A 26,670-nucleotide genomic window follows, 5' to 3' on the forward strand; every position below is an offset into this window, starting at 1 on the left:
TTTAGAAAATGTCCTACAATGTGCATTTTATTCCATATCATTATACAATGTTTACATATAGTTATAATTCTTAAGAAAATGCCTTTACCAATTATGTATGCAGTGCCTAGATCTTTTACCCTGACATGGAGAACTGGAAAGAGGGGCAGTCCACATTGAATGCTCTCTCCGCTGAGCTGGAAGGGGCTGCAAGTGTGTCAGTGGGGAAGGAATGGGACTCTTAAAGGACCAGTGTGGCTTCCAGACCCTTGACTTTAATGAACAGAGGCGTAAGAAACCCATAGTCTTGTCTGGAAGTAAAACTCAAAACAAAATAAATTAGTGTTGGAGAGAAATTTAATTGTATAACATTGAACAAAAGACCCCCAGGGTTCCTTTGTTTCAAGTAGCACCAACCCACACCTGCACCTGGCTGTCTCCAACCTCAGTCTTGTTGGCGACTCCACCTTGGCACTCTGGCTGGAAATCGTTCTGTTTTTGTGAGTCTTCCTACCCTGGCTAAGCAGACTGCATGCCTAAACGCTATGAAGTGTGGCAATGTCAACCTGGGAAGTGGCACGTTTAACTAAGTGCCCGGACTTGGGCTTGCCTTTCTGTGTGTCTTTCCCTACCCCCCGCCCTTAGCTGGTTCTTTGCAGATGTTTCGGTGACAGTGGTTAAAAGTATATAAAAATGCATCAAAGGAGTTTCCTGGGAAGCAGGTGTTTAAAAACAAAATAAAACAACGAGAGGGAAATGAAAGAATGTGGCCGCAGCTAAGGAGGTTTTCACATGTTGTTTAGCTCCAGTAAGGTCTGGTCCAGCATCTGGTGCATACTAAGGTTTTCTTCTTTGGCATGAGCCACTTTCTCTGCGATGGGATTAGAAAATTAAGTCATGAATAGCTGCACATCAGACTCGGTAGTGGTTTGTCCATTTAGTAAGCAAACATCAATCACACACACAGAAGAGGAATAGCACTCTACATGCGTAAGACATCACTCATTTCCAGACAAGGCCCTGGGTGCACCTCCACCATCCATCTACCCTGAAGCGCACGGTGTGTTTGGTGAAGGCTCACCCACTGCCTGCTGTGGGAACAAGGGAGGGGTAAAAACCAAACACAGATACAGCACTGTTACACAAAATGAAGTTAATGCCAGGACAGGATTCTAAGTTATCGACAGTTAAAGATCTGGTAGCTGTGTAAGCACACAACCTCACAGAAGCAAAGATGGCACAAATAGGTTTCTGACTGCTTTTTAAATGGCTTATTTCTACTGCTCACAAAGGGTTATCGACACATCTCATGCACACTTCATTAGGACATTCTCTTAGTATTTTTATAGTTTCCTACTTATTAGCATGACACTCATCAGATTCCAACACCGTTAAACCGAACAAAGCGTACCTTTCAACCAGGGACTTCTGATGAGCTCCTGTTTTCAAAAGCTATTTTGCCCAAGCATAGGTACATTGAATCACATTTCAAACACTATACATGTTATGAAGATGTTAGGAATACAAATTTGTAATAGATATTTAAAGCAGGACTCACAGCTGTTTAGAGGAAACAGAAAAAAAAAGTGGCTTTTTTTGGGGGGGACTCATCAGTGAGTTCAAAGAGGACCTGTTGATGCAGGAAGGGTTGAATTGACTGGTATAAATATTTTCACTTATATATATATATGTCATAAAAACTTTTGGTGCTAATGAGGATTCAACTGATATATACAGAGGAAATTGAGGCAAGGCTGGCCTTCCAACAATGCCTTTCCTATCCATTTGTGTAGAACATGATCCTTTTCAACTCCATGAATCATAGATTTCCTGCACATGGGTTGCATTCCTAGAACTCCACCCAAGTTTGTGCACACAAGTTTTTAATCCTCATTCAGAGCCAGCTTTAGTTCGTTAGTTAGGCGGCGGTTTTGCTCGAGTTGATGGTAGAGTTGATCTGGACAGGTCAGCAAGGGTTAGCAGAAAAGAGACAGAAGGAAGAGGTTAGCCCAAGTCAGTGAGAGGTAGTTAACAGACTAGAAGACATGGATACACAGGACAGTAACGTTGTGCCCTGACCCCAGGCCCTGTGCCCTGCGAGGGTGCATGGCAAGTCTTGGCAGAATGGAGAAAGGGCAGGATCTTGATGTAGAACAGAGGTACAGAGATGCAGGGTGAGGGAAGGAACCTATGTTCCTTTTGCACCTCACTAAATACATCCTGTGGCAGTTGTGACGCATGCCTTTAGTTTCAGCACTTGGGAGGAAGAGACAGGTGGATTTTTGTGAGTTCGAGGCCAGCCTGGTCTATAACTCGAGTTCTAGGACAGGCTCCAAAGCTACAAAGAAACCCTGTCTCAAAAATCACCACTCTGTGAGCTGAGCTATGTGCAGTTTGGGACAACAGGTTTGGGGACGAAAGCCAGGCTGGAGGCCAGCCCCTGCCACTCATGCCTTGCTAGAGCTCAGCAGAGATTCTAGGTGAGTCCCTGACAGCCCACTTATGTCGTCCACTCTTCTTGAACCCTATCCTCTCTGCTCAGAGTACAGTGTGGTTCTCAGCTGGTACTACCGTATCTGCCCCAAGGACATGTTTTGAAAAAAACTTCCCATTCCCCTCCTAGACACCAGGGGGACATACAAAGTCTGAGTTCTCCTGACTTCCCAAGTGTGTTACCTACAGCAAACAAAAATTCATCTCCACTTCACAATATTCAGAATGTATCTGCATGCTTCAAGAGGATGACATTCATGCTGTGTGCTGACAGCATGCATAAAATAAGTAAAACTGGGCCAGGATGATGACTCAGCGGGAAAGGTGCTTGTCTCACAGAGCCTGATGACAGAGTTTGATCCCCAGGTTCTACACAGTGGAAAGAAAATAGCCTGACTCCTAAGAGATGTCCTCTGACTTCCATATGTACACTGTGGTATGTGGAACACCCCCCCCAAAAAAACCCCTCTCAAACATCCATACTTGCCCAGTTGTGATACAGGTTTATTTACTACTATGTAATCCATCCAGGTGGCAAAGCAGTCCACCATGAGACTCAGCCTGTGTCTGATGATCCAGGGGACAGGCGGTGACAAAGAAAACAGCACACACTAGGAAAAGTGGGGTGTGTGTGATTGCTTAGAATGATGGGGACTCTGTGGACCTGGACATCCTACTTGATGACCTTGGAGAGCTAATAATCCTACTGCCTAGTGATTAGCCTTAGCACTCATCGCTGGGAAATGGGGCAGTTCTGTCAACTTTCTTTTGGAAATGGTAGGAGGTGGGGGAAGTTGCTATGCCCTTTGTTTGTTGCACACTATGAAGAACTATGTTCAACCTAGGCCTTTCCCTCTTATCTACATTTTCTGAATACTCAAAACTCCAGATGGCTGTCACCTCCTCCAGGCAGTGCCCAGGAGACTTTCCCTCCTCTGCTGGCTCCAAACACACATGTTTACCAGTGTAGACTCACCCCACTCCTCTCTTCCCACACCGCCAGCTTAGAAGAACACACCCACATCAGTCCTTCTTCTACCCTATTACCTTCCAATGTCTCCCATATACTTAGAAGCTGCAAAACAGAGACCCCATTACTACATCATCAGGGGAAATTACCACCATGAGCAGCAAGCAGAGGGACCTAGCTGGTGGGTTGATGACCTGAGAGCAGGGGTCAGACACATTTGTAAGTGCTCTTCCTCCTGCTCTGCACAGACTCCAGTTGTCTGGAGGCCTCTGGTCTCAGAGTCAGCAATGCTGTTAGTTTGGTTCAACTGAGGCTCCCGAAAGAGTTGCTGCTACAGACTGGCCCTTGCTAAACAGATTCTTGATCAACCCAACCTGCTGTCTGTGCTCCTGATGTGCAAACCTGAAGCTACCTAGGATCTGCCTTCAGGGTTCATTTGTTCTATCTCCCTCACAGTGAGCATTTAACGGGTGTGAGAAATCTCTTTGAGACTGAAGAAATTTGTATCCCAAGATGCATTAACGTCTGCTCAGAGGGACTCCAAGAGTCTTATTTCCTCTGTGGCAGAAAGCTCAGGGAAAGGGCATTGCTGTTACTCCAAGCTTTAAAAAGAACAAGGTTCGAAATCACTGAGAAGTGGGCCCAAGGAGTCTCAGGGAAATAAAACTAACAGAAAACAAAAGCAAGCAAACAAACAAAAAAACCACAAAACAACAACAAAAAACCCCAGAAAACTTTGCACCTTTCAGTGGAGAGACGCTGCCTGGATCATAAAATTAGAGTCTACCATGTCATTAACTAAAATATTTTAATTCAGACCCTTTGGTGCTTAAAAAAAGAGAATTCTCTCTACCCTGAAGACTTCAGAGTAAATGACTATTTTCAGAGTTTGCCCAAATTACTTGAGGAGAGTGGTACACCAGTCCTATTAGGCTAACAGGTACCACACACGAGACAGAGGAGGGTTACTCATGCTTAAAATAAAGGAACTGGAGCCAGGCTTACGTCAAGAGCTAAGAAGCCAGAGGTCACATTGTTTTTGTTTTGCTTTGTTTTGTCGAGACAGGGTTTCTCTGTGTAGCTTTGGAAGCTGTCCTGTAACTTGTTCTCTAGACCAGGCAGGCCTTGAACTCACCGAGATCTGCCTGCTTCTGCCTCCGGAGTGCTGGAACTAAAGGTGGGTGCCATCACCGCCTGGCCCAGATATCACTGTTTTAAAGTACTAATTATGAAATAAAAGTTACTAAACTGCTGTTTGTGACTGAAATCAAACATTGTTTCTTGGGGTGGGTGGGCTGTAAATCAACTGCAATGGCTCATAAATGAGGGGGAAACTCATCATATGTAAACATACCTTCTGCAGAATATAGGATATGCTTCAGAACACAAAAATAAACCATGACTCAAATACAGTTAATATTTAGAAACTCCATAATGTAATTTGTGTTCAAAATGAAGGTAATGAATATATTTAAAGAAAAAAACTTCAACTCACTCTTTAAAAGTGCTTTAAAAGGCCAATACATACATAACCATGACTTACAATCCTAGTTTTTCACGATATGCAATCTCCCTAGCTAGAGTACAAGGTAGCTACACAGACTCCCAGTACTTAGCCAGGCAGAGCCATCTCCATGTCATCACAGAGAGGGCGCCACACCCCAAACTAAACTTTTGGCAGAGGAAAACATTGCTCAAGCCAGAATTTGATTCCCACTATCTACTGTGTGGAGGTTCTGGACCCAAACTGTCACAATCATCACAATTCCTAAAACCATAGATATCTGGGCCTCACTACAGTGCCTAAAATCCAGGTAATATTTTTAAAAGTCACACAAGGAACTACAACTTTAAAAACTCCTGATGTCAATATATAGTGTGCAGGAAAAAAATGTGCCCTTAGATGCATGAAGCAGAACTGTAGTTTTATTCAGTGTTGACACAAAAACATCAATAAATAAGGAGTAAAAGAATAGCAAAGAGGAATAGCTTACAGTGTTTATTTTACACTGGGTGAATAGATCCTGTACAATAGAGAGCACAGTGTGTGCCTGGCCCTAGGGCGGGCGCTAAAAGGAAACCTGGGTCAGCTGGAGAACAGACAGATGCAGAGCTCAGAGAGGTGGGACATCCAGCTTGATGAAGGAGTCTTGGGAGGTGTGAAGCAAAGAAACTTATCTGTGTGAAACAAAAGGCAAGAGAAAGACAAAAAGTGGCGCAACAGAAAAGGAAAAAGAGAAAAAAAAGAAAACTACACGGATGACAGCCGTATGTGAAACGCAAGCGTGTTAGGGCATGTAGAACCCAAAGCAAGTGTTAGGGCATGTAAAACCCACTGCCAGCTGCACCTGGGGGAGGCCATCCCTGGCAACTACTACCTGGACCCACAGCTGTCATGGGCTAACCTTGAGGGTTCCAGGACAACTAGGGCTGTTACATAGAGATACCCTGTCTGGAAAAAACAAAAAAGAAAAAAGAAACAAACAAACAAAACCAACCAACCAAAACAAAAAACCCCAAACCCCCCAAAACAAAAATAACAACAACAACAAAAAAAACCCTTAAAAAACAAAACAAAAATAATCTTAAACTAAACCCTCCTTTTGGACATTTCATTACACTCAAAAGAGTTTTCCCCGCAGAGTACCACATTTTGGCACTGGGGAGGATGGTGGCTACAGATGGCTGCAGGTGACTTGGTTCCACTCTTCACTTACTAATGGTGGAGAAGAGGCATGCCCTTGTTTCTATGCCAATAGCCAGGTCTCTAAAGGATAGTCCAAGGCAGCAAGCACATGTCATGCACCTGAAGCTACTATATTTCTGAACAGTCACAGAAATACCATTCCCAGCTTTGAAGGGACCCAGCAGTATTAGAATGAAGAGCCCCCTGTGAACCATTTCCAGGGGTTAGAGTTACAAGAGGCACAAGTGTGGTTAGTAATATGTAAATTAGCTGTGTATGTCCGGGGGTCCTCAAACAAGGCCAACTTGAGTAAAATATGGACCATTAACTTCCAAATTCATATTGTAAAAATGTTTTTATTTCTTGCTTCTCTGATGTTGATTGTGGCAAGCATTTACTATGGGGTATTTTATTTCCATTCAATATAATAAACACAGCAAATAAGACTTGGTTCCTCAGGAGACCATTCATTTTTGCTCTGGAATGTTCTTTAAATTTTGTTTTATACAGGGTCTCACTATTATACCCCTGGCTAGTCTGGAACTTTTTATAGACCAGGCTGGCCTTGAACTAGAGATTAACCTGCCTCTTCTTCCCACATACTGGGATAAAAGCCATGTACCACCATGCCTGGCCATGCTCTGGAATTCACTACAGGGAGGGAGAGCTATGTACTGTGCCATGCTCATTTCCTTTTCCTCAGATTTTCGATAATCTGATACTTTAAACTTAACAGTGTTAAGTGAAAATGACCACACTGTACTTCACAGACAGAATCCCAGGAAACAACTTGGTATTTCTTCCTAAATTCCTGCACCAGTGCATTATGGCCTTCTAGTTTTATTTGAGTCTGGTGTAAGGTTTCAAAGCGATAGTACTTAGGGCCATTCAGAGTCCAGTTCATCTCTTAGCAGAAAGAAGCCAGGTCTGCATTTGTGGAATAAAAAGAATCTGAAATGGTTTGCAAGGACTGAATCCACTTGGCCTTTGTTAGTGCAATGTTAAAATGACCGTGGCTACCCGAGGCTATGCAAGAGAGTCAACAAAAGGGGCAAAAATGGCAACCACAGACTGAGAAGGGAGCTGTGGTGAGTTCGTCACACAAGCATGAGGGTGAGGGTGTGAGCAGGCAGTGCATGAACATTTACATGGAAGTCATATCGTTGAGAGCGTGGTCCAGCTCCTCGCTGATGGCTTTGTACTTCAGTTTCTGAGCATACAGCTCGTCTATGAGCAGGAAGTGGAAGGCAGAGATGCAAGGACATGGGGAATGGTCAAGAGATGGAGGGTGAGCAAGGGTGGCGGATGCCATCCCGACACGTCAGCAAGGAAAAGGCAATGCATGAAGGGGTTGGTGCCGCAGCGGATGGCCAATGCAGGAGGCGTGCGATTTGTTTTTAAAGAGATTGAAACAAAAACAAAGAGAACAAAAACCCATTAGAAAATAAAACAAGAAAGAGCCAATGTGAAAAACACAACACCGATGGTAGGAAATACCAATGAACCGTTAAATCCTAAAGACACCACAGAAGATGGTTCCCCCTGGAGGGTAATGGAACATCTTTCTTTTCACAGAGATGTCTATTTATACTGGAGTAGTCAGCCAAAGGCAGCAAGTTCAATTTCCAATGACAGTCTTCAAACCACTCACTTCTTGCCCAAGCCCCACCAGTCTCTCTCTCTCTCTCTCTCTCTCTCTCTCTCTCTCTCTCTCTCTCTCTCTCTCTCTCTCTCTCTCTCTCTCTCTCTCATCCACATTTTAATTTGTAATGGTGGTGGGTTTGTGCCTTGCCATACACTGGCAGGCTTGTACCCACACCCCGTTTTCTCTTCTCTTTTTTTGTTGTTACTTGTTTGTTTTTCTATTTCTTTTTCAGACAGGGTCTGCTAGCTGGCTTGGGATTTGCTATATAACCCAGAGTGGCCTCAAACTCACAGAGCTCCACCTGTCTTGGCCTCCTGAGTGTTGGGGTCAAAGGTGAGTGTTCCCATGCCTGGCTGTTATCTTGGTAATTAACTGCATCGCCAGTCAGTCCCCGCTTCAACCCGTTCTGACTGTGATGTATGGTGCTCTTTTGTTTTGTTTTGAAAAATGCTGAAGTGTGATCCTGAGACTCAGTGCCCTATTAATTCCTACCCTCTGTCCTTTCAGGATATAGAATGCTAACGAATGGCTTAAGAAAGAAAGAAAAAAAACCAAACCAAAACCAAGCCTTTCTTCTGGGCACACACTTGGAAGACCGATGTGTTTAAAACAAATCCACATTGTTCTGACAATTAGGAAATATCACCAGAGACACGGAATATACCAGAATCACATTCATCTATAATTACTTCACTCAGTGAAAAACAGCCCAGACCCACTTCTGAAATCCAAGAAATTAGACATAAGCGGTCTGGTGGCTGACTAGTCACCCCAAGAGCTGAGGACTTGGGCCCGAGAGTTTCGGTGTCACAGACAAGAACCCCGGAGGAGAGCCATACAGGAAGTGTGAGAACAAAATGCAGCATCAGGGAGGAAGCCCTTGGATCGGATGACTGCTTATCATGACGGTTATTCAACAAGGACTGAATTTAAAATGTTAAAGACCTTACCTTCTAAGTCATCGATGCTTTTCTCCAATTTAGTTACTGATCTCTCTGCAAACTCAGCCCGAGTCTCAGCCTGTAATGATTTAATTCATTTGAGTCAAGGTCAGGGAGATTCTATCCAGTAGCTTCAGACAGAAGGAAAACCAGAGGACAGACCTCAAGTGTACATCACCCAGGAAATGTCAGGTTCAGCCCCTCCTGTAAGCAACAGCAGCTAGCTAACATGGTACATGAACTACAAGAAAACCTCTGAACAGGCCTGCCTTGGACCATTGATTCCAAAGGACAGTGCCTTGACCCACTACAGAACCTTAATCACAATCCAGCCAGTTTTCTCCAGACTCTCACAACATTACCTCCTTCAGCTTGTCAGAAAGAACCTTGATCTCCTCCTCATATTTGTCTTCCTTCTGCGAGTACTGTAATTAGAAAGAGCGGTCCAGATGTCAGGCTGCGGCTCACACTCGCGCCTTCTCACACAAGGAACATGCCAGCCCAACCAGCAGATGCTGGGGATCTTCTAGCAGGTAACAGACCCTCAGGTATCACATGGCACACTACAATACATTCTCTGCTTCCTTGCCTATTGCTTTACATGGGATAAGAGGGAGATAACTTATCCACTTGGCACTTTGTTTAAATTAAATTGATGATTTACCCAACATGAGATACATTATCTGCTAGTCGTTCTAAGAAACAACACAACAAGAGCGCCCTACTATCCGGTGACCATTAGGAAACCATCTCAAAATGTTGCCACTTGCTAAAATGCCTCCTGTGCCTTTATTTCCACCAGCAGGCAGGGCTTCTTTTGAGCAGCGCTTAACGACGGAGTCGTCCCCACTCCCTGCTCCTGGCCTACCTTCTCAGCCTGAGCCTCCAGTGACTTCAAGTTGTTCGTCACCGTTTTCAATTCTTCTTCAAGCTCGGCACATTTGCTAATGTTTTCGATCAGAAGCAGAAAAGGTGGGAGACAAGCCCAAGGAGCCAGGAGAGAAAAAAAGGGAGAAGGATGGGAAAAAATGAAAACTGAGTCCTAGAGATGGGGTGGGGGTGGGGGGCTGCCTTAAGTAGCCAAACCACGAGGCATGAAGCTAGGTTTTGCCATGGGCTCTGCCTTCCATTGCAACAGTGGAAGGGCAGAGGGACAAAATCCAGCAACTCCAAGGTGTGATAATTTGGCTTCTTATTGGCCACCCCCCTCAGAGTATTTATGAAGGGAAAAACAAAGAGCATAAAGGACCAAGAGAAAGCACTTGAAGCAAGATATAAATAGCAGAGGGTGTAGTGAAGGTACAGTCATTACACCAAACCAACCAGTAGGCATTGGAAGCTCAAAGCTGTCTGGGATGCAGTTAAACCTAAAAACCACACGTGAGCCATCAGTACCTTATCCTCTGCAGCCATTAATGCTTTCAAGGTCTGATCCATTATTCTTAATTGTTCTTCCAGCTGTCGGACTTGGCTGTTAGTGGACACAGGAAATGCACAAGGCCATTCACAAAATCAGTGCAGGTAAGGCATGCAGTGCCACACGCATTCACAGACACCCCACATGGTTCCTCCTTGGCCCAGGCTCACGGCTCATCCATATCCTAGTGAGCACACAAGGAGCCTGGAGCCGAGGTGGGGGAAGGTGCAGCTGCCAGGAGGTCATGCTTGTTTAGTCGTTGCGCTGCAGCATCCCCACAGGTGGTGGCAATGGGCCCGCTTACCCTTCCGAGAGCTCAGCCCGCTCCTCTGCACGCTCCAGGTCACTTTCAATGATGACCAGCTTACGGGCCACCTGCAGCAGGGCAAACACAGCAGACGCACTGTGGTCTTGCATACTTTGTGTAGGGGGTGGTTATAGGGTAGAGATTGCATCCACTAGCCCTAGGGATTCTCGTCTACAAATGGAACACTCCTCCTTCTGCAGGCTAGAGACAGGCACTCTCCCTCAGCAGAGCCCAGGGCCCCTGCTCAGAGACCGGAATGGTTAGCTCTTCCCATGTGGAGTCTAGATAATTACACAGCGCCCGGAGCAATTCTCGGAATGAGAGAAATATGAAATCTGCAATCTTAAAAATAGCAGGATGATGAGACATGAGGAGGCATTTTAGACTGAAAAGGAAGGGGCTGCCGAGAGCACCAAAAATAAACCCAGGGACTATACCACACAGAGATCTGTGCAGAAGACAGGAGCCAGTGAGATGACCGGCAGGTCAAATCTGCAGCCAGAAATGCCACCCCAGAGAAAAGGCTCCTCGGAGGCAGCTCAAAACCATGGAGCAGTTCAGACAGCCATGGTGAAAGACCGAGAGAAAAACCGGAACCTACAGCCACCCTGGCTGTCATCATCATGTGTCATTGTATAGGGACAATCACCAGGATCTACTTCACTGCAGACAGAGCTTGTGTTAGCAAAGGGTTTCTACCACCCTGGAGAAGCCTCTAGGTATCTCCCAAGGAGCTCTGTGGTCCATGTTCTCTACAACGTCTGAACTGAAACATCTGTGCCATGACAACAGGCCAGCTTCCTTCCCTAAGGCCCAGTTCTCCTTCTTCCTGACTAAAGACATTTTTGTCCGCGCCTTTAGGGTGTGGGGAAGTATTGATTCTCCTCCCAGGGCACATGACTGGCTGGCTTTATCACAGTAAGAACCAGTTTCTGCAGGTAAAGGAACCCCGTCTCTCAGAACCACTCACTTATATCAGGGGAGCTAACTGTTACACCCAGGAGCCCAGACAGCATCCTACTCCCCCAAGGTCATGGCTGTGAGTCTGTAAGGCTCTGGGTCCCAGAAACTGACCTCTTCATACTTGCGGTCAGCATCTTCAGCAATGTGCTTGGCCTCTTTCAGTTGGATCTCCTGAATTTCCATCTTTTCTTCATCCTTTTGGGCTCGGCTTTCAATGACCTTCATGCCTCTGGAAAGACAGACAAGCAGGAAGACCCAAGATGGAGAGATGACCACTGCTACTGCAGGGTATGAGGCTCCCTGAGTGCAGCCAACCAAAATTGAACAGAGACCCATGTATTTTCCAAAGCACAAAGCAAAAATTTCCAGAAAAGACACACATTTCTGTCTGTTCACTGTGAATGGGATCTTTGGGTGAACTCTGGGTACCCGTGGAACTTCTAAGTCACCTATCTTAAGTGGAAGGTGCTATGTCAGGTTCCTATTTGAATCTGGGAAACATGAAGGGACGCTACCAAGCTTTATTTGTTAAATGTGGAGATTCTCCCCTTTCTCCTTTTTCCTGAGGGAAAGCCTTGGATTAAAAATGGATGAATCCAGGTGTGGTGTCGCACACCTTTAATTCCTGCACTTAGGAGGCAGAGGCAGGTGGATCTCTGAGTTAGAGGCCACCCTCGTCTATACAGAGAATTCTAGGACAGCCAGAGAAACCCTGTCTAGGGTGAGAAAGAAAAAGAAAGAAAGGAAGAAAGAAAGAATAGATTAGCAAAGAGAGAAACAAATAGGTGTTGGGAGGCAAGTCTGACACTGGATGGTATAGCACGGTGTTACAGTTCAGAAAATGTTACCTGACCTAGATTTTACAGATTTATGGCACACCTGTGAGGGAGTTTCTGGATGGGACTAGAGGGGGCCACTCTAACTGTGGGCAGCACCATCCCACAGGCAAGAGTCCCTGACTAAATAAAAAGGAAGCTAGTCGAGCACTAGCATTCACTGCTATCTGCTTCCAGACCAGCTGCCTCATGTTCCTGTCGCCAAAACCTGCCCCCAGGATGGGCTGTGTGTCCCTTTGAACCACGAGACAAAATAAACCCTTCCTTTTTTAAGTTGGGTCTTGTCAGGTGTTCCATCACACTAATAAGAAGGAAATTAATAAAGCTGGCCTACAGGAATCATGGTTCCCTTTACTATGTCAAGGCTGGGTCTTTACATATAGGTCAGGTTACAGCAGGAGTAGATACAAAACATAAGAGCACCTGACTGTGTCTGTGTGTACATGTGTATTAATACAAAACATTTCATCTGTGCAGGGCCTAGAGATTATATCGGTTTTTTAAAAACATTTATTTATTATGGATAGTGTTCTGCCTGCATGCCAGAAGAGGACACCAGATCTCATTAGATGGTTGGGAGTCACCATGTGGTTGCTGGGAATTAAACTAAGGACGTACAGAAGAGCAGCCAGTGCTCTTAACCTCTGAGCCATCTCTCCAGCCGGATCATATCTTTTTGTTTCTTTGTTTTTGTTTTTCAAGAAAGAGTTTCTCTGTAGGTTTGAAGACTGTCCTGGAACTCTCCCTGAAGACCAGGCTGGCCTTGAACTCAGAGATCCGCATGCCTCTGCCTCTCGAGTGCTGGGATTAAAGGTGTGTGCCACCAACGCCCAGCTGATCATATCTGTTTTATCTATGCTTTCTCTTCTGTTTGCTTGCAGGTATGTCTGTGCATCATATGCATGCCTAGGGCCAGCAGAGGCCAGAAGAGCCCTAGGCTAGAGTTACAGACAGTTGTGAATTGCCATGTGGGTGCTGGTACTCAGGCCAGGGTCCTCAAAAGAGAGCAGCCAGTGCTCTTAAATGCTAAGCCCTCTTTCCAGCTCAGTGTGTATAAGTGCGTGCGTGTGTGCGTGCGTGCGTGTGTGTGTGCGCGCGCGTGCACGCGCACGTGCGTGCGTGTAGTGCACACACAGGAGTTACACAATGTGGTCTCACCTCTCACTCTCATCTGCGGCCTTCTCAGCCTCCTCCAGCTTCTGCAGAGCTGTGGCCAGACGCTCCTGTGCACGATCCAACTCCTCCTCAACCAGCTGGATGCGTCTGTTCAGAGACGCCACATCAGCTTCAGCCTAGGCAGAAAGCGAGACACTTCAGAGCCGGCAGGAAGTGAGGGTGCTACCTTCAGACACCCGCCAGAACTGGAGGGCTGGTTCCAGACAGGAAGTCTGGAGCCTGGTGTGAGCTAGCTTCCAGTGTGTTGCAAGCCCTGACCAGCTCAAGTCCTCACACGTGAGCAACACACTTGGACATACACACAAACCTAGAAACAACTTTCAGCAGAGAGGGGACCATCAGCAACACCCACACTCGCACACGCATATGGACGGCCATGTCCTGTTCCAGCACCCAGCGCCGTGCCTTTCACCTGCTCGTTGAAGGAAAGCTTCCTCACAGCCCTCTGCGTGCTGGAAATGTAGAGAGCGACGTCAGGCCCTACCCAGGCTCAGTCACACAGTCCCTAGCAGTATGATCAGAAGTTGGAACGCCATGTTTCATCAGCTATCCTTTCTCTGAGCAACTTCTCAAAAGAGCCTTACAATGAAACCAAATGCTTTAAAACCCAGTGGTTTTAAAAAATACATACCAGGAAAATTAAAACAGAAACACCCCCAAACCAAAACAACAACAAAAACCCATACCATATGGAGAACTAACGCCATCTAGAAACTTTCCCTTTGCCCCACCTTTTCAGTAACCTCTTTAGAATAACTGGCCTCACTGGAACAAAGCCAAGATAAATTTCCCAAGGGTTTTGACCTAAGCTATGGAATTTCTTCAAAGTCAAGGTTGCTACAAGAAAAGTTTCACAGGTCTAAGGAGAAAAGCAATATGGATACTGTTTTGGAATCTAGCTTTGAATTAAAGTGCTTCTCTCTTGGGCGGGCAAGGACTGATTGCTGTTGTAAGTGCTTGTCCCACTGTGATACCCCCCCATCCTAGACTGCCTGGAAGGGAGGGTGGGACTTGCTAATTAGGTCGCAATTATTTATCCTCATCCATTCTGAACCTGTGTTCAAAGACTATTGGCCCTTAGGATATTTAGGAGCCAATTTTCTAACATTTGCAATAAATTAGAGTCCATGCGACTAGTGTGTGTCTTGCCTGAAACTTACTGTATGTTGCTTAAGTTCAAGGCATCTGCTCTCCACAGAGGCCGGGGCTCCACAAATATCTACTGACCCGAGCAAGTAAAAACGTCCTAATTTAAACAACAGCAGCTTTCAAAGCTCTCAAGAGAACTGGAAATGCACGAGCAGTTAGAGAGGCCCCAGTCATGGCCTTGAGTCACAGGAAATGAGACCATTCAGTTCTGTGCCCATCTAGACCTGTGTCAGTTTTATCTGGAGCATGGCAGTGAACAGGGAATCTCCCACCACCATGAATGGCTGTAGTCTTTTTAAAAAAATATATAAACATTTTAGACACACTTATCTCAAAGAAAAAAACTACTATGTAGTAACTGGCGGCCAGGGGCAGGAAGCAGGGCCAGTGTGAAATGAATGGGAGGGGCAGTTACTACTGAACCATCCCACAAGGTCAATCATTATCAGAGAACACTTGGAACTGGACCAAACTGGGAAGTTCCTGAATGACTGGGCTTTTCCTTGAAGGGTAGGGGGATTGGAATAATCAATTTCCTTCTTTCTTTCTCTTTTTGAAACAGGGTTTCTCTGTGTAGCTCTAGCTGTCCTGGAACTAGTTCTTGTAGATCAGGCTGGCCTCGACCTCACTTGCCTCTGCTTCCGAGTGCTGGGATTAAAGGTGTGTGCCACCACTGTCCAGCCCAATTTTTTAACTACAGAGAACTGCCTATAAACAACCATTCCCTTTTTTTAATTTAATTTTTTAATTTAATTTTTTAATTTTATGTGTATTAGTGTTTTTGCCTACCTGTGTGCATATGTACATGTGTGCTTGCGGTGCCCATGGAGGTCAGTTTCAGATGCCCTGAAACTGGAATAGCCATGTGGGTACTGGGGAGAACCCAGGTTCTCTACAAGAGCAGCAAGTGCTTTTAACTCCCTCAGCCTCTTTAATTGGAAGCACACATATTAAGGCTATAGTTTGGCCGGGCGGTAGTGGCACATGCCTTTAATCCCAGCACTCGGGAGGCAGAGGCAGGCGGATCTCTGTGAGTTCCAGGCTAGCCTGGTCTACAGAGCAAGTTCCAGGACAGCCCCAAAGCCACAGAGAAACCCTGCCTAGAAACAGCCTCCCCCCAAAAAAGGCTGTAGTTTTGGGTCAGGTTATATTTCTTCATCTTGCATGTATTCCATTTCTAGGAAAATTTCTATTCCTTTTACAAACAGGGAGGTAGGGGTGGAGACAGAAAACAGAAACAGAGAGCCGATTGGGACTGGTGTGTCAAGTCCTGTGGTCCCCCGACACCTTCTTTCTTCTCTGACACTAAGGTGGAAGGTTCTGGGCTACCCAATGCCCCGAGTAGTCTAACCTATATGGACAGACACTGACCAGCAATAGTTACTACAAGAAAATCAGCCATTTCCATTAAACAACTCATGTTTTTAAAGGCCAAAAAGTGCTGATAAGGATTTCTCTAGACTACCTAGGTAGGTCACGTCCAAAAGTACTTTTCTTACTATATTGTTAATAATAAGCAGGTAGATCACCAGGAGGCCAGGGCGCCCCTTTCCATCAGTCTGTCTGCACACACTTCTCTTTGCCCCACCCCTCCATACACTTATCCTTTGGCTCTGACGCTGCTCGGCTGAAGGCTGCTTTGTAACTATCCCCACACTCCTCCCCCAGCATCGGTTTTTAGAACTCTAAACTCCCTGACACAGGTTATTTAATGTCCTCCAACAAGGCCAGCCAAGGGGCTCACAAAGGGTGCCTATGCAGTGACTGGGCTTAAGGACTGGCTCCTTTGGGCCAGTTTTGACAGAGAGGACTGGCACACACAGCAGAGCTTTAGGGACCACATCTGGAGGAGACACTCTAAGTGTACGTAATGAAGCCCCTTTGTTTGAACTGGACTAGAAGAACCTGGGCATCACACAGGGGCAAACACTACCTGGACACATGACCCCACTGGGAGATGCATCACAATAGAAACAGACTCCTGGGTCCCGTGCCTAGAGATTAGGACTTGAGGTCGGTGCAAAGGGGCAGGACTGCACTGTAAATAAATGGCAAGTCCTTCTTCTCTTCTGTCACCACCCAAAGAAGCTGGGAAGTATTGCAGGAGCTGCCCAGCAAGCTCCCTACTAAGCCAGATGGCAGAATCTCTTTCTCCTAGAAACCAGAACGGAAGTTCTCTATCACCCCCTGACCTGCATAACCCCAAGCAGTTTAAGAGATTGTAGGGACAGATACTAGCAAAGTAGTTTTTGCAAGAAAATCAGCAAGTCACCTCAATTCTTTTTTAAAGGCAGGATGTTCTGGTGGGTAACCAGTAGCTCAAACAAGGACACAGATCTCTAGCCCCCAAGAATGAGTACTTGAGATTAGAGCCTGGGAGTCACTAACAGGCCACCTTGGGGAGGGGGGGGGAGGGACCGGACAGGACCCTGCACTCTGGCTCCATGGGCTCTCTTGTGCTGGTCTAGTAGAAGTTTTGGAGATCTCCTCAGAATCCAAGACAAGTTTAATTTCCTAATAAAAGTCCAGCTTCTTATTCTCGTACCCTCACTTTGAGTCTCTGATGTCTAGGCTGGCTGGAGATGCTTCCGCCTCAGCAATCTCAAGCCCAGAGATTACAAACACGAGTCACCCTGATTTACTATGTTCTGTGTTCCATGGGCCACCTTTACCAGATTTTGTTTCTGGTTTGGGTTTTTTTTCCTCAGGGTTGAGACTTTTCTAGATATTTCCTGAGGGTCTCAATATTACAGCTCCCAGGTTGTCTTATGTATCTGTTGCTGATGTCTGTCAGAATGCGCCTACTGCCCTGTGCCTGTCAGCAAAAATAAGATAGAAATAGCAAGGCATTTGGGGAGGGTCAAGACCCCAGATGCAGATTATTCCTAGGCATGTAAATCACCCATACCTCAACATTGCCAGCGAAGCCTTTCCAGTTGTTGGGTTGCTGGTTTCCAAAGTGCTACTGGAACTCAACATGTAACGAGTTACTCAGAAAGAGACTGTTGTATTGGGGAGATTATGAGCCCTGGCTAAACCACCACCCAGTGCTCACACATGTGAGATCCTTGGTGGTGTACGTGCTCCGTGCCTGTGTCAGTACTAGCTCCCACCAAGGAAGTCCTGCAAGCTCACCATTCCTACACTTCGCCCTGCCTTCAAACAAGGAAGTGGCTACCTTAGAAAAAAACAGGCACACACCATTGCCCTACCCAAGAAGGAACTATGCAGAAATCAGTGCTTCCACTCCAGCACAGCAAAATGTTTTTGCAAACCAGACATGAATAAAGCCTAAGATTTACATGAAATTCACATGTTTTAGTCAATACAGAAAGAAGAAAATCCTTTACTCTGAAAGCCAATGCTCTGGAATATATTTTCAAAGTCCCGACTGAATCCAAGCAGAGTCTGGAATGATCAAAGGTCAGATTTTTTTATTTCATGTAAACTGTAGTTACAGTGAGGGTTTTACCCAGCTAGCAGTGTATGACTGAAAAGACTAGGGCCAAACTAAACTTCTGCCCTTTCCTTTTATGGTCAAGAAAAGGGAAACACACACACACACACACACACACACACACACACACAACATTAGGGGCACTCCCATGGATAGCAGATAAACAACAGCCTCCTCTATCTGGGCCAAAGCCTGTAATTTGTGAGGCATGAGGGAAGGGAGGGGGTGAGGTACTGAGGTGCCTTGCTGTGACTGCATAGGAACATGGGAACCCAGAGTATTGTCGGTCACTGCCACCCTGGAAATGCCAGGGCAAACACAGAGCATGCTCAGTTTCCTGGTTCCAGAAGAAGCTGCCAATGCTGAAGAGTCAGGAAAGGGCTGGGGATTTGGGAAACTAGTTATTTCCCATGATTAATAGTTATCCAATAAGAACCTGCTTGCACATCTAAGCTCCTCATCTGCTAGGTTCTGCCCAGAAAGCTGGAGAAAGAAGTGACTTTTTTCTACTTTAAACACACAGATCACCACCCCACAAAACCCTTAAGACACAAGACCTAGAGTCAAGCATTATGTCAAGTAAAGTAATTTCATTCCAAGATTCTGAAGGGCCCACACACCTTGGGAAAACAAACAAGGAGGAAGTGAGCGATATCTGCTTTTTCCAAGGTGCATACCAGTTTAAGAGGACCCATTAGTCTACCTGAATCTCAGAGTACCTGAACTGGGGCCAACTCTTCACTGAAAAAAGCTTCTGCAGTGGTTCATGGCTTTGTCATCAAACCTTAATCTTAGCTGCCTAGAGAAACTGTTCCTGCTAGCTTTAACTCACAGCCTAAGCTATAACCACTTAAATTAGCTCCATCCATACATAAGTTCCAGTTTAAAAATCAGGAGTAACCAGCAATGTGCAATTGTTTCAGCTGGTCACTCAGTCTCTATTGTAAATCCTGACCAATCGTCCTGCTAGAGTGATTTTAAATTATTTTAAAATTTCTTTTAAAAGGATTTCAATTGTTCTAAATAAAGGCATAAGGTTATGAAAAGAATGAAAGCTCTGTCCTTAGCAAACTAGCCTGGGAATGCTGCTATAAAACAAAACACAAGGATGTACAAACTAGGTGTGTCTTCTGTGTGTACCACCAGTCACTAGGCCAGGAGTCTAGCAATGCTCCATCACTAATGCTTCAACCCACAGTCCTTCCAGCCTGCCCGATATACCTCCTAAAATTGAGAAAACAATTGGGGGTTAAAGGCATTAAATGCGGGAATCTTGGTGGTAATGAAGCGAGTAGGGCCATTTTTAGGAGCTTTTGCCAAGTAATTACGGTAAAGAATGCTAGGCAAGGTGGTGCTGGGCATTGTTAATAAAGGGCAGTTTAAGTAGCACTATCTCTGTCTGCTAAGCCTCACTGAGATCTCTTTACATACTAACTACGTTTGACTCACAGGGAACCAAAGCACTAACAGTTATCCCCAGCTAGAGAGGAGATGAGCCAGGATTCATATCCTGACCAACTGGACCCAGTGCTCTGCATCCTGGTTTTTAGTTCACTGGTTCACAGTGGTTACCCAGGCACTGATCACAATTAATGTATCACCAGCTGCCTTAAGACCTCTACAGTGGGGCTTTGGCTAACTAGTCCTTTTAAGCAAAAATACAAGTTATCTTTTGTCTGTTGGTTTTTTAAATCTTTATCTGCATTTTTATCTTAAACTTCCTTTTAGGAAAACTCCCTTGGTTCTCTGTACTTTTATACAAAACATGTTGCAGATTTTCTGCAAGACGCCATGCAACCATTACAAACTCTCAGCCAGGAGGAATGACTCAATTTAGAATAGTTCTCAATTTAATATATATATATATATACATATATATATATATATATTTGTTTTGTTTTGTTACAGGGTTTCTCTGTATTGTTTTGGAGGCTGTCCTGGAACTCGCTCTGTAAACGAGGCTGGCTTGGAACTCACAGAGATCAGCCTGCCTCTGCCTCCCGAGTGCTGGGATTAAAGGCGTGCGCCACCAACGCCCGGCTAGTCCTGTGTATATTAAGCACAGCTGGACACCATATTATTGTTTGTCATAAAATACCCAAGGTGTTTGAATACCTTGATTTAAAACACAGGCGCGCGCGCGCACGCGAACGCACACACGCACACACACACACACACACACACACACACACACACGCGGCTGATAAATACCTAATATCTAAACTCCCTTTGAAATCCTGTTTCTGTTTGCTGGATTCATTTGCCTTACATTAGACAAGGAGGAGGGGTAGCCAGCAAGAGGTACAACCAGTAACTGTTGATGTCTGGCCAACTTTTTCCAAAACTTGTAACAAAGAGATATCTATTGTAGAGGAATATCCACTTGGGAGACGGGAGGGCTAAGAAACCAAAGCTGTAAGGGATGTAGGCTATGCAAGTTAACACTTCCCTCAGAACCTGGTATTATCAGTGTCTAACCTCCATGGAGAATCAGCCTTTAGGAACCACAGGATCAGAGACCAAAAAAAAAAAAAAAAAAAAAAAAGGCCCAGCATCCGCAGGCCCCGAAGTCCTACAGTGCTTCTCCCCAGAGACTGCTCTTTAAGGACGCCTTCTTCCAACCCCAGTATGAGTAAGTAAATGCCAGCAGCGCAAAGTGCACATCCCTAGGACACAATTCGTAATCACCCCAGAAATGCAGTCCTCTCACAGGAAAAATGCCGCTCCTAGAACCTTCCCAACAGCACTCTTGCTTCCCCCAGGAGGTTTTGACTTTACACTAGAGAGATACATAGGCATTACTGAGCAACCGGGTGTCAGTTGGCCTAGGTGCGCCAGGTGCGGCGTGGGGCCTCGGGGGTGACGGGTGGGTCCCTTACTGTCTCCCGCAGCTTCCGCTCCTGATCCAGCTCGCGTTGCAGGCTGCCCGCACGTTCCTCCGCGGCGTCCGCCTGCTCTTGCAGGCTCCGGATCTTTCTCCGCACAGCCTCCAGCGAGCTGCTACCCGCCATGGCGAGGCGGCGGCTGAGGCTGCGCTCTACCTCCGCGCTCTGTAGCTGCTACTGCTGCTGCTGCTGCTGCTGCAGCTACTGAGCCCAAGACTGGTGTCCCCTGCGGCTCAGAAGCAGTCCGGAAGTTATGGCCCCAGGACCGCACTAGAGAGCCGCGGGCGAGTGCGCGAACGCAGAGGACGGGCGCGGCTGGAAGGCGGGCGGGGCACGGTGGACCCCGGGACTGGGCAGCCGGTGGAACCACTGCGCCTGCGCGCGGAGACGGCTGGTTTTAGGGTTGCTTCGCCTAGAGCGAGGCCACCGCAGGAGGGCGTTTGCTTCCACTCCGCTGCGCCTGGGTGGCCGCCAGTGGAGGACCTGGATTCTAAAGCCTATGGCGACTCCTGCTGGCTATTTGGAGTGCTCCGGAATCCCGATTACTCTGAAGCTGAGCCGGGGTAGGAGCCTGAACCATGAATGAACATTCAGGTGGTAAAGAACACCATCATTCGAATGCAAAGGCCATGGCGACTCCTGCTGGCGGAGCCTATAGTATAACTTAAGGGAGGTGGTTCATATAAAGAATCCCAGAACACACGCTACTGACTACAAGAACCGCAACATCCGAATTATCTCACCAAGTGTAAATTACTATCTGACAATGCAGTTTAGACGGTTCTAAATACAGCTTTTCTAGATTTGAATCTGGTTCTTAGGTCTCTGCTGGTTGTGCGGCTTTGGACAAATGACTTCTCAGGGCTTCATCGCTTAAAAACGAGTATAATAGTACAGAGTTCTTCATGGGACTGTTGTGAATTATCAGGTACTATAAAACACTTAACAATGCCTTACATATAGTTTAGAACTCAAACGGTATAATTAAACAAACATAGGCACTACCTTAAGAGTTTGGCTGGGCCCCATATCCAGTTGTGCAATCTCAAGCAAGGAAAGCATCTTAACCTTCCCTAGTTTTAATTTAGTCTGATATGTGGAATCCAATGAACCCAAGATGCAAGACGATAGAAGCCTGTGACAGAACCTCTGGTTACCAGCTGGAAAGTCACAGGGACACAAACTGTAAGAAATCATCTCTACCACTCCTTCCTTTGCTGTGTTTTTAAACGCCTGTCAAGTCTCTGGACTTTATATTTTCCTACACCTTTTTCAAAGAGACTTAAAGTCAGCCCTGGACTTGTTTAAAATGTGTGTGCATGAGCCGGGCGGTGGTGGCGCACGCCTTTAATCCCAGCACTCGGGAGGCAGAGGCAGGCGGATCTCTGTGAGTTCGAGGCCAGGCTGGACCGATAGCCTCCAAAACAATACAGAGAAACCCTGTCTCGAAAAACCAAAAAAAAAAAAAAAAAAAAATGTGTGTGTATGTTTGTGTGTGAACAAAGGTAGAAAAAGAAAACCTTCCTACCAAGGCTGTCTTCCCAAACCAGAACACTTCTGGAATCCTAGTCCCCTCTGGTCTCTGCTGCAGAAAGAAAGCCCACAAACTCTGGCTAGGGTCCTCAAGTCCTGCAGGTGGAGCCTCTTGCTTGGTTTCTAAGCCATTGTTGGTCTGCTGAGTGGTGGTGGGTACAGCTCCTCTCCAAAGCTCACAGACCATCTGCTTCCAACCTTGAGGATGCCCAGACAGGGCATCAGCAACCCTTCAAGGGCAGCCAGAGAAAATACTGCCCACTTGCCAGTACAGTAGCAGCCATCCTAGAGAATTAATGTGTTGCTTTTCAAACACTAGGAAATCAGTTTCAGGAGTTTAGTTTCAAGCTGATGTCATTACTAAAGAGCTATGGGAAGTTAGTTGTTAGGTTTTAGCCACAGGATGGAATCCCCTGGTTATTTCAGAAATGTTGTGACTAGGTCCCATCCCAAGAGATCCCAGGTTAAACCTGAATTTAGGTAAGCCCGAGTCAGTCACTACATTAGGAAGAAGATCTAGCTAGAGGGATAAAGCCTCACATCCTGAAAATATCAGCTCCATCAGTTATTGGGGGAAGGAGCCAAGATAACGGAGGCTTAACAGGACTCATCCTCATTTAGGTGGAAAAACCAGGAAAAACCCAAAAGAGATCACTAGAGATGCTAGCTCCTGAGTGACAGCCTTTTAAACTGGGAGGGAAAAAAAGTTTCTGTAAAGTAGGTTGGTAAATTGGGAAAATATTTTTAATAATTCTAATCGGAAATATATTTCTTGACACTAGAGAATAAAATGTCCTCCCTGAAATACCTCAGGACTTCTCTCCCACCTCTTCCCTCTAGTGACACCTGTCTCTTCCTCTTCAAGTCTTAGCTATTTCAAGTAAGTCAAGATCTCTCTAAATATAACGAGTCTTCACAAACTCCCTTCAACATTCCTGGTCTCAAAGAGCTAACAGTGTTTTACAGAAGCAGATGATCAATACACTAACCAAAAGAAACAGAGAAGCACAAACTCGCACCATATTTAGAGACAGTTTTCCAGCACACAGAAAGAATCAAAACTGTCTTTAAGAACCTCCCTCTCCTCCTGGCCCCGCCCCCACAGCTGACTTTAAATAGTCTCTTCTCTACATCTGCCCCACCCCATTCCAGTAGTTCCCCCCCCCATGATTTCTCATTAAAGACATGATTACCACTCCATAGTTACAGCAATTATTATCTCCCCCCCCCTTAAGAATTATAGCAACGTTTTTCTCCTTTCTTTCTTACTGGGCTGTTTGCAAATTCTCTGAATTCCTTTCCTTATAAGGAATACCTCTCCTAGAACTATCAGCGGCTCTTTTGAAAAACCTAAATCAATGTCCTGCAGGAGGATTTGGGGGAGATGGGCACCCTCCATTTAGTATGTACAAAGCAGGCATCTGGTTCACATTATACTAAACAAGAGTCATGAAGACTGTTTTTGTTGTTATTCTTTTTCTAAAACCAGGTAGGACTTATTAATAAGTTTTTGCTAAACCAGTGCTTCCGCAAGCCTCCTTTCCAGGAAACTTGTCATTGAAAATTTTCTTTTTTATTCCATCCCAGTTGGATGTCTGGACCACTCATTTACCAAGAACACTAGATAAATCTCAAGCCTTCCGTGATACAAAAGGCCTTGAATATTTCAAAACTCTTGGGTAATTTGCATTATATATGATCCAAAAACACAAAACCCCCTCAAAAATTACAAGCTTCTGTCAAACTTGGGGTTCAACTTCTGGGTGTAGCTTTCTCTGCTACTCACACATTCTTGGAATTGTTATCAGCTTCCCAAGGAATTCTTTTCTAATTGGACCTCTAGGCTTAATTAGCTTCTCCAATGGAATGTAGCGGTGTGAAAAGAAAAACTGACCCTCAGCTTGACTTTCTAGACAGAAGAGACTAGCTCCGTAGTTAGGATTCCGAAGGGCAGTGGAGAGGGTGCTTAGCAGAGCTGGAGCTGTGTCTGTCACCCCCTGGAAGTATGTGGTGGTTGTCAGAGGGTTGGCAGGTGGGGGTGGGGCGGGCAGGGGGCAGCCGGCTCACGATGCCATATAAAGCACTGAGCTATATATAACTCCCTGTGCTTTCTGATCTAGTGCCTCAGACTGCAGACCCAAGCAAGGATCATCTTCCCTGGGCTGGTCTTAAGGTTTGCCTAGGGAGAAAGAGAGTCTCAAAGTGTCCCTGTAGCCTTCAAGTTTAGCCTTTCAAGTAAAGGCCAGGCTCTCTGGATCCAGCGGAAACCACTGGGGGTGACAAACAAAAAAACTGGGTACTCTGTCTTGCACAAACCTTGGTGATGACACACACTTCAGTGGTTTTATACCAGCAGGAGGCGAAGTTCACCTCCAGAAGTCCCCATTCCAGAGGCAGTGTTCTCCCAGCTTCTCACCCACCCACCCACCTCCAACCAAAGTGGGGGAGGTAAAGAGGAAAAAGAGAAAAAGGAATGAATGTGCGCAGCGGCAGTCAGAGGCGGCATCCAGTGCTCTGGGCCACGGCCAGGCTGTGTGCAGGTGTCCGGCAGGAGGTTTACCCCCTTCCTTTGCTCTGCAGCCCCTGTGGTGACCCCCAGGGTGGCCACGGGGACAGGAGGTGAGGGAGGAAGTGTGAGCGTGCACTTACATCTGTGGCCTTTTTCTCCGCCAGCTCCAGCTTCTCCTGGGCATCTTTGAGAGCCTCAGAGTATTTGTCGAGTTCATCTTCAGTGCCCTTGAGTTTCTTTTGCAGTGACACCAGCTCATCTTCCAGCTGGGAGTTGGCGGTGGAGTTCGGGGAAGGGGGAAGGGGGTGGGGTGCGGCAGGCAGCGTGATCCCGCAAGGTGCGGGGTGAGGGTGCACAGACCGTAAAGGACAGGGACAGCGGGAGAGAGAGAGAGAGGGAAAGACAGGGAGGGAGAGAGAAAGAGAAAGTTAGCCATTCGTGCGCTGTGCCACGCCGCGCGCCCGGGGTACCTTGGCGGCGGTCTCGTCGGCAGCCAGGAGGCTGTCCTCCGCCTTGTGCAGCTCCTCCAGCACCCGGTCCCGCTCGTCCTCCGACGCCCGCAGCAGCTTCTCTTTCGCTGCGATGTCCTCCTCTAGCTGGGGGCAGCGGCGAGCGGGCGCGGGCGGCCGGCACGGACCGAGTGTGAGACACATAACAAATGGGTGCCAGGTTGGCTAGGGCCCTGGGGCTAGGGGAATCGCTGCTTTTGGGCTCAAGGGACCCTAGATAATCGCCCAGAGCTGGAACCGCTTAGTGACTCATCTCGCACCCCACCCCCTCCCAGGACCACAGTTTTCTGTGGAGAGCTCAGAGAGCTCAGGTCCCCGACTTGAAGGGTTGCAGAAACACGCCCCTGTTTGGCTAACTTTCCTCTGTATCTTCCGTTCTGTCCCATCTTTGTTCTTAGGAAATTATTCAGTGACCCCCCTCTTCCCTCCAAAGTCTCCACCCCATGTTCAAGGGCTCTTTCTCCCCCAAACAAAAAGTCCAAAGAACTTCGGACACTTTAGGACTTGAGCCTTGCCTCGCTCCCCTGCCCTTCCCTCCAGCCACACCGGTAACTGGTATCATTTCTCCCTTCCTCTTATACAATTGATTCCCAGTCCCGAGAGTCAACAGCCTCTCTAGGGAGTTCATGGACCTGAGAAGGGCCACAAGCGTCCTTGGACGAGACAGAAAAGTTAGAATCAGCCTAACTCTCGCACTTTTTTTTCTTTTTTAAAGACGCGCGCTCTTGGACACTCTGGGCTTGGGATGGGTCCCGGGGGCGATCCGCCGACTCAGAGTCGGGGCGGTGGGGAGTGGGAGTAGACGCAGACCTGTTTGCTCCGGTCTTCCGCCGCCTTCTTGTCAGCCTCCGCCTGCTCTGCTCGATCCAAGGCGTTCTCTTTGTCGAGCTTCAGCATCTGCATCTTCTTCTTGATGGCGTCCATGGTGGCGGTGGCGAGGGGCCCTTGGGCAGCGTAGAGAGCAGAGACAGGAGCGCGGTGGGGTAGCGGAGGAGTGCGAGCGCGGAGCTGCCTTCTGCTCTCTGATATGTACTTTCCCAGGGGGGCGACCGCATTCCTCAGGACAGCCAATACTTTTTTGGAAAAGCTTGTTCCTCCTACCCCCTTTCCCAGTCTCCTGCCTCCGCCCCGTGCCCCCTCCTCGCTCCTCCCGCGGGGGCCGCACGCCCATTCGCTGCCGCCTGCCGGCCTCCCAGTTGACGGTGGATATGACTA

The 26,670-nt window shown here is 46.7% G+C and overlaps 1 protein-coding gene across 21 annotated transcripts; it reads right to left on the reverse strand.

Moving 5' to 3' along the window:
* On the reverse strand, positions 1 to 26,513 carry Tpm1 (tropomyosin 1). Of its 21 annotated transcripts, none has more exons than XM_040740259.1 (10): positions 26,266 to 26,501; positions 25,417 to 25,542; positions 25,087 to 25,212; positions 13,396 to 13,529; positions 11,513 to 11,630; positions 10,436 to 10,506; positions 9,583 to 9,658; positions 9,077 to 9,139; positions 8,724 to 8,793; positions 1 to 850 (listed from the first exon to the last, which is right to left on the reverse strand). In XM_040740259.1, exons 1-10 carry the CDS (start codon positions 26,377 to 26,379, stop codon positions 768 to 770), a joined length of 981 nt encoding a protein of 326 aa, XP_040596193.1. In that variant the 5' UTR covers positions 26,380 to 26,501; the 3' UTR covers positions 1 to 767. The 21 variants fall into 21 exon arrangements, 20 of the variants coding, with proteins under 20 accessions (XP_040596193.1, XP_005075553.1, XP_005075549.1 ...); XR_005874914.1 differs by lacking the exons at positions 1 to 850; positions 25,417 to 25,542 and adding exons at positions 857 to 1,936; positions 5,437 to 5,620 and having other exon boundaries at positions 26,266 to 26,495; XM_005075495.4 differs by lacking the exons at positions 1 to 850; positions 25,417 to 25,542 and adding exons at positions 5,429 to 5,620; positions 7,277 to 7,355 and having other exon boundaries at positions 26,266 to 26,492.
* Between the last annotated feature and the right edge of the window lie 157 nt (positions 26,514 to 26,670).

This window comes from Mesocricetus auratus, unplaced genomic scaffold (genome assembly GCF_017639785.1).
Source record: "Mesocricetus auratus isolate SY011 unplaced genomic scaffold, BCM_Maur_2.0 Super-Scaffold_100691, whole genome shotgun sequence".
NCBI lineage: Eukaryota > Metazoa > Chordata > Mammalia > Rodentia > Cricetidae > Mesocricetus > Mesocricetus auratus.

What these genes read in the sequence shown, in the direction of transcription:
- Tpm1 (XM_040740259.1), bottom strand. Translation starts at nt 26,379, where the DNA reads ATGGACGCCATCAAGAAGAAGATGCAGATGCTGAAGCTCGACAAAGAG. An exon ending in CGGAAGACCGGAGCAAACAG is followed by an intron (nt 25,543 to 26,265) that starts GTCTGCGTCTAC and finishes CGCTGCCCCCAG; the next exon opens with CTAGAGGAGGACATCGCAGC. An exon ending in GCCGCAGATGAGAGTGAGAG is followed by an intron (nt 11,631 to 13,395) that starts GTGAGACCACAT and finishes CTGTCTTTCCAG; the next exon opens with AGGCATGAAGGTCATTGAAA.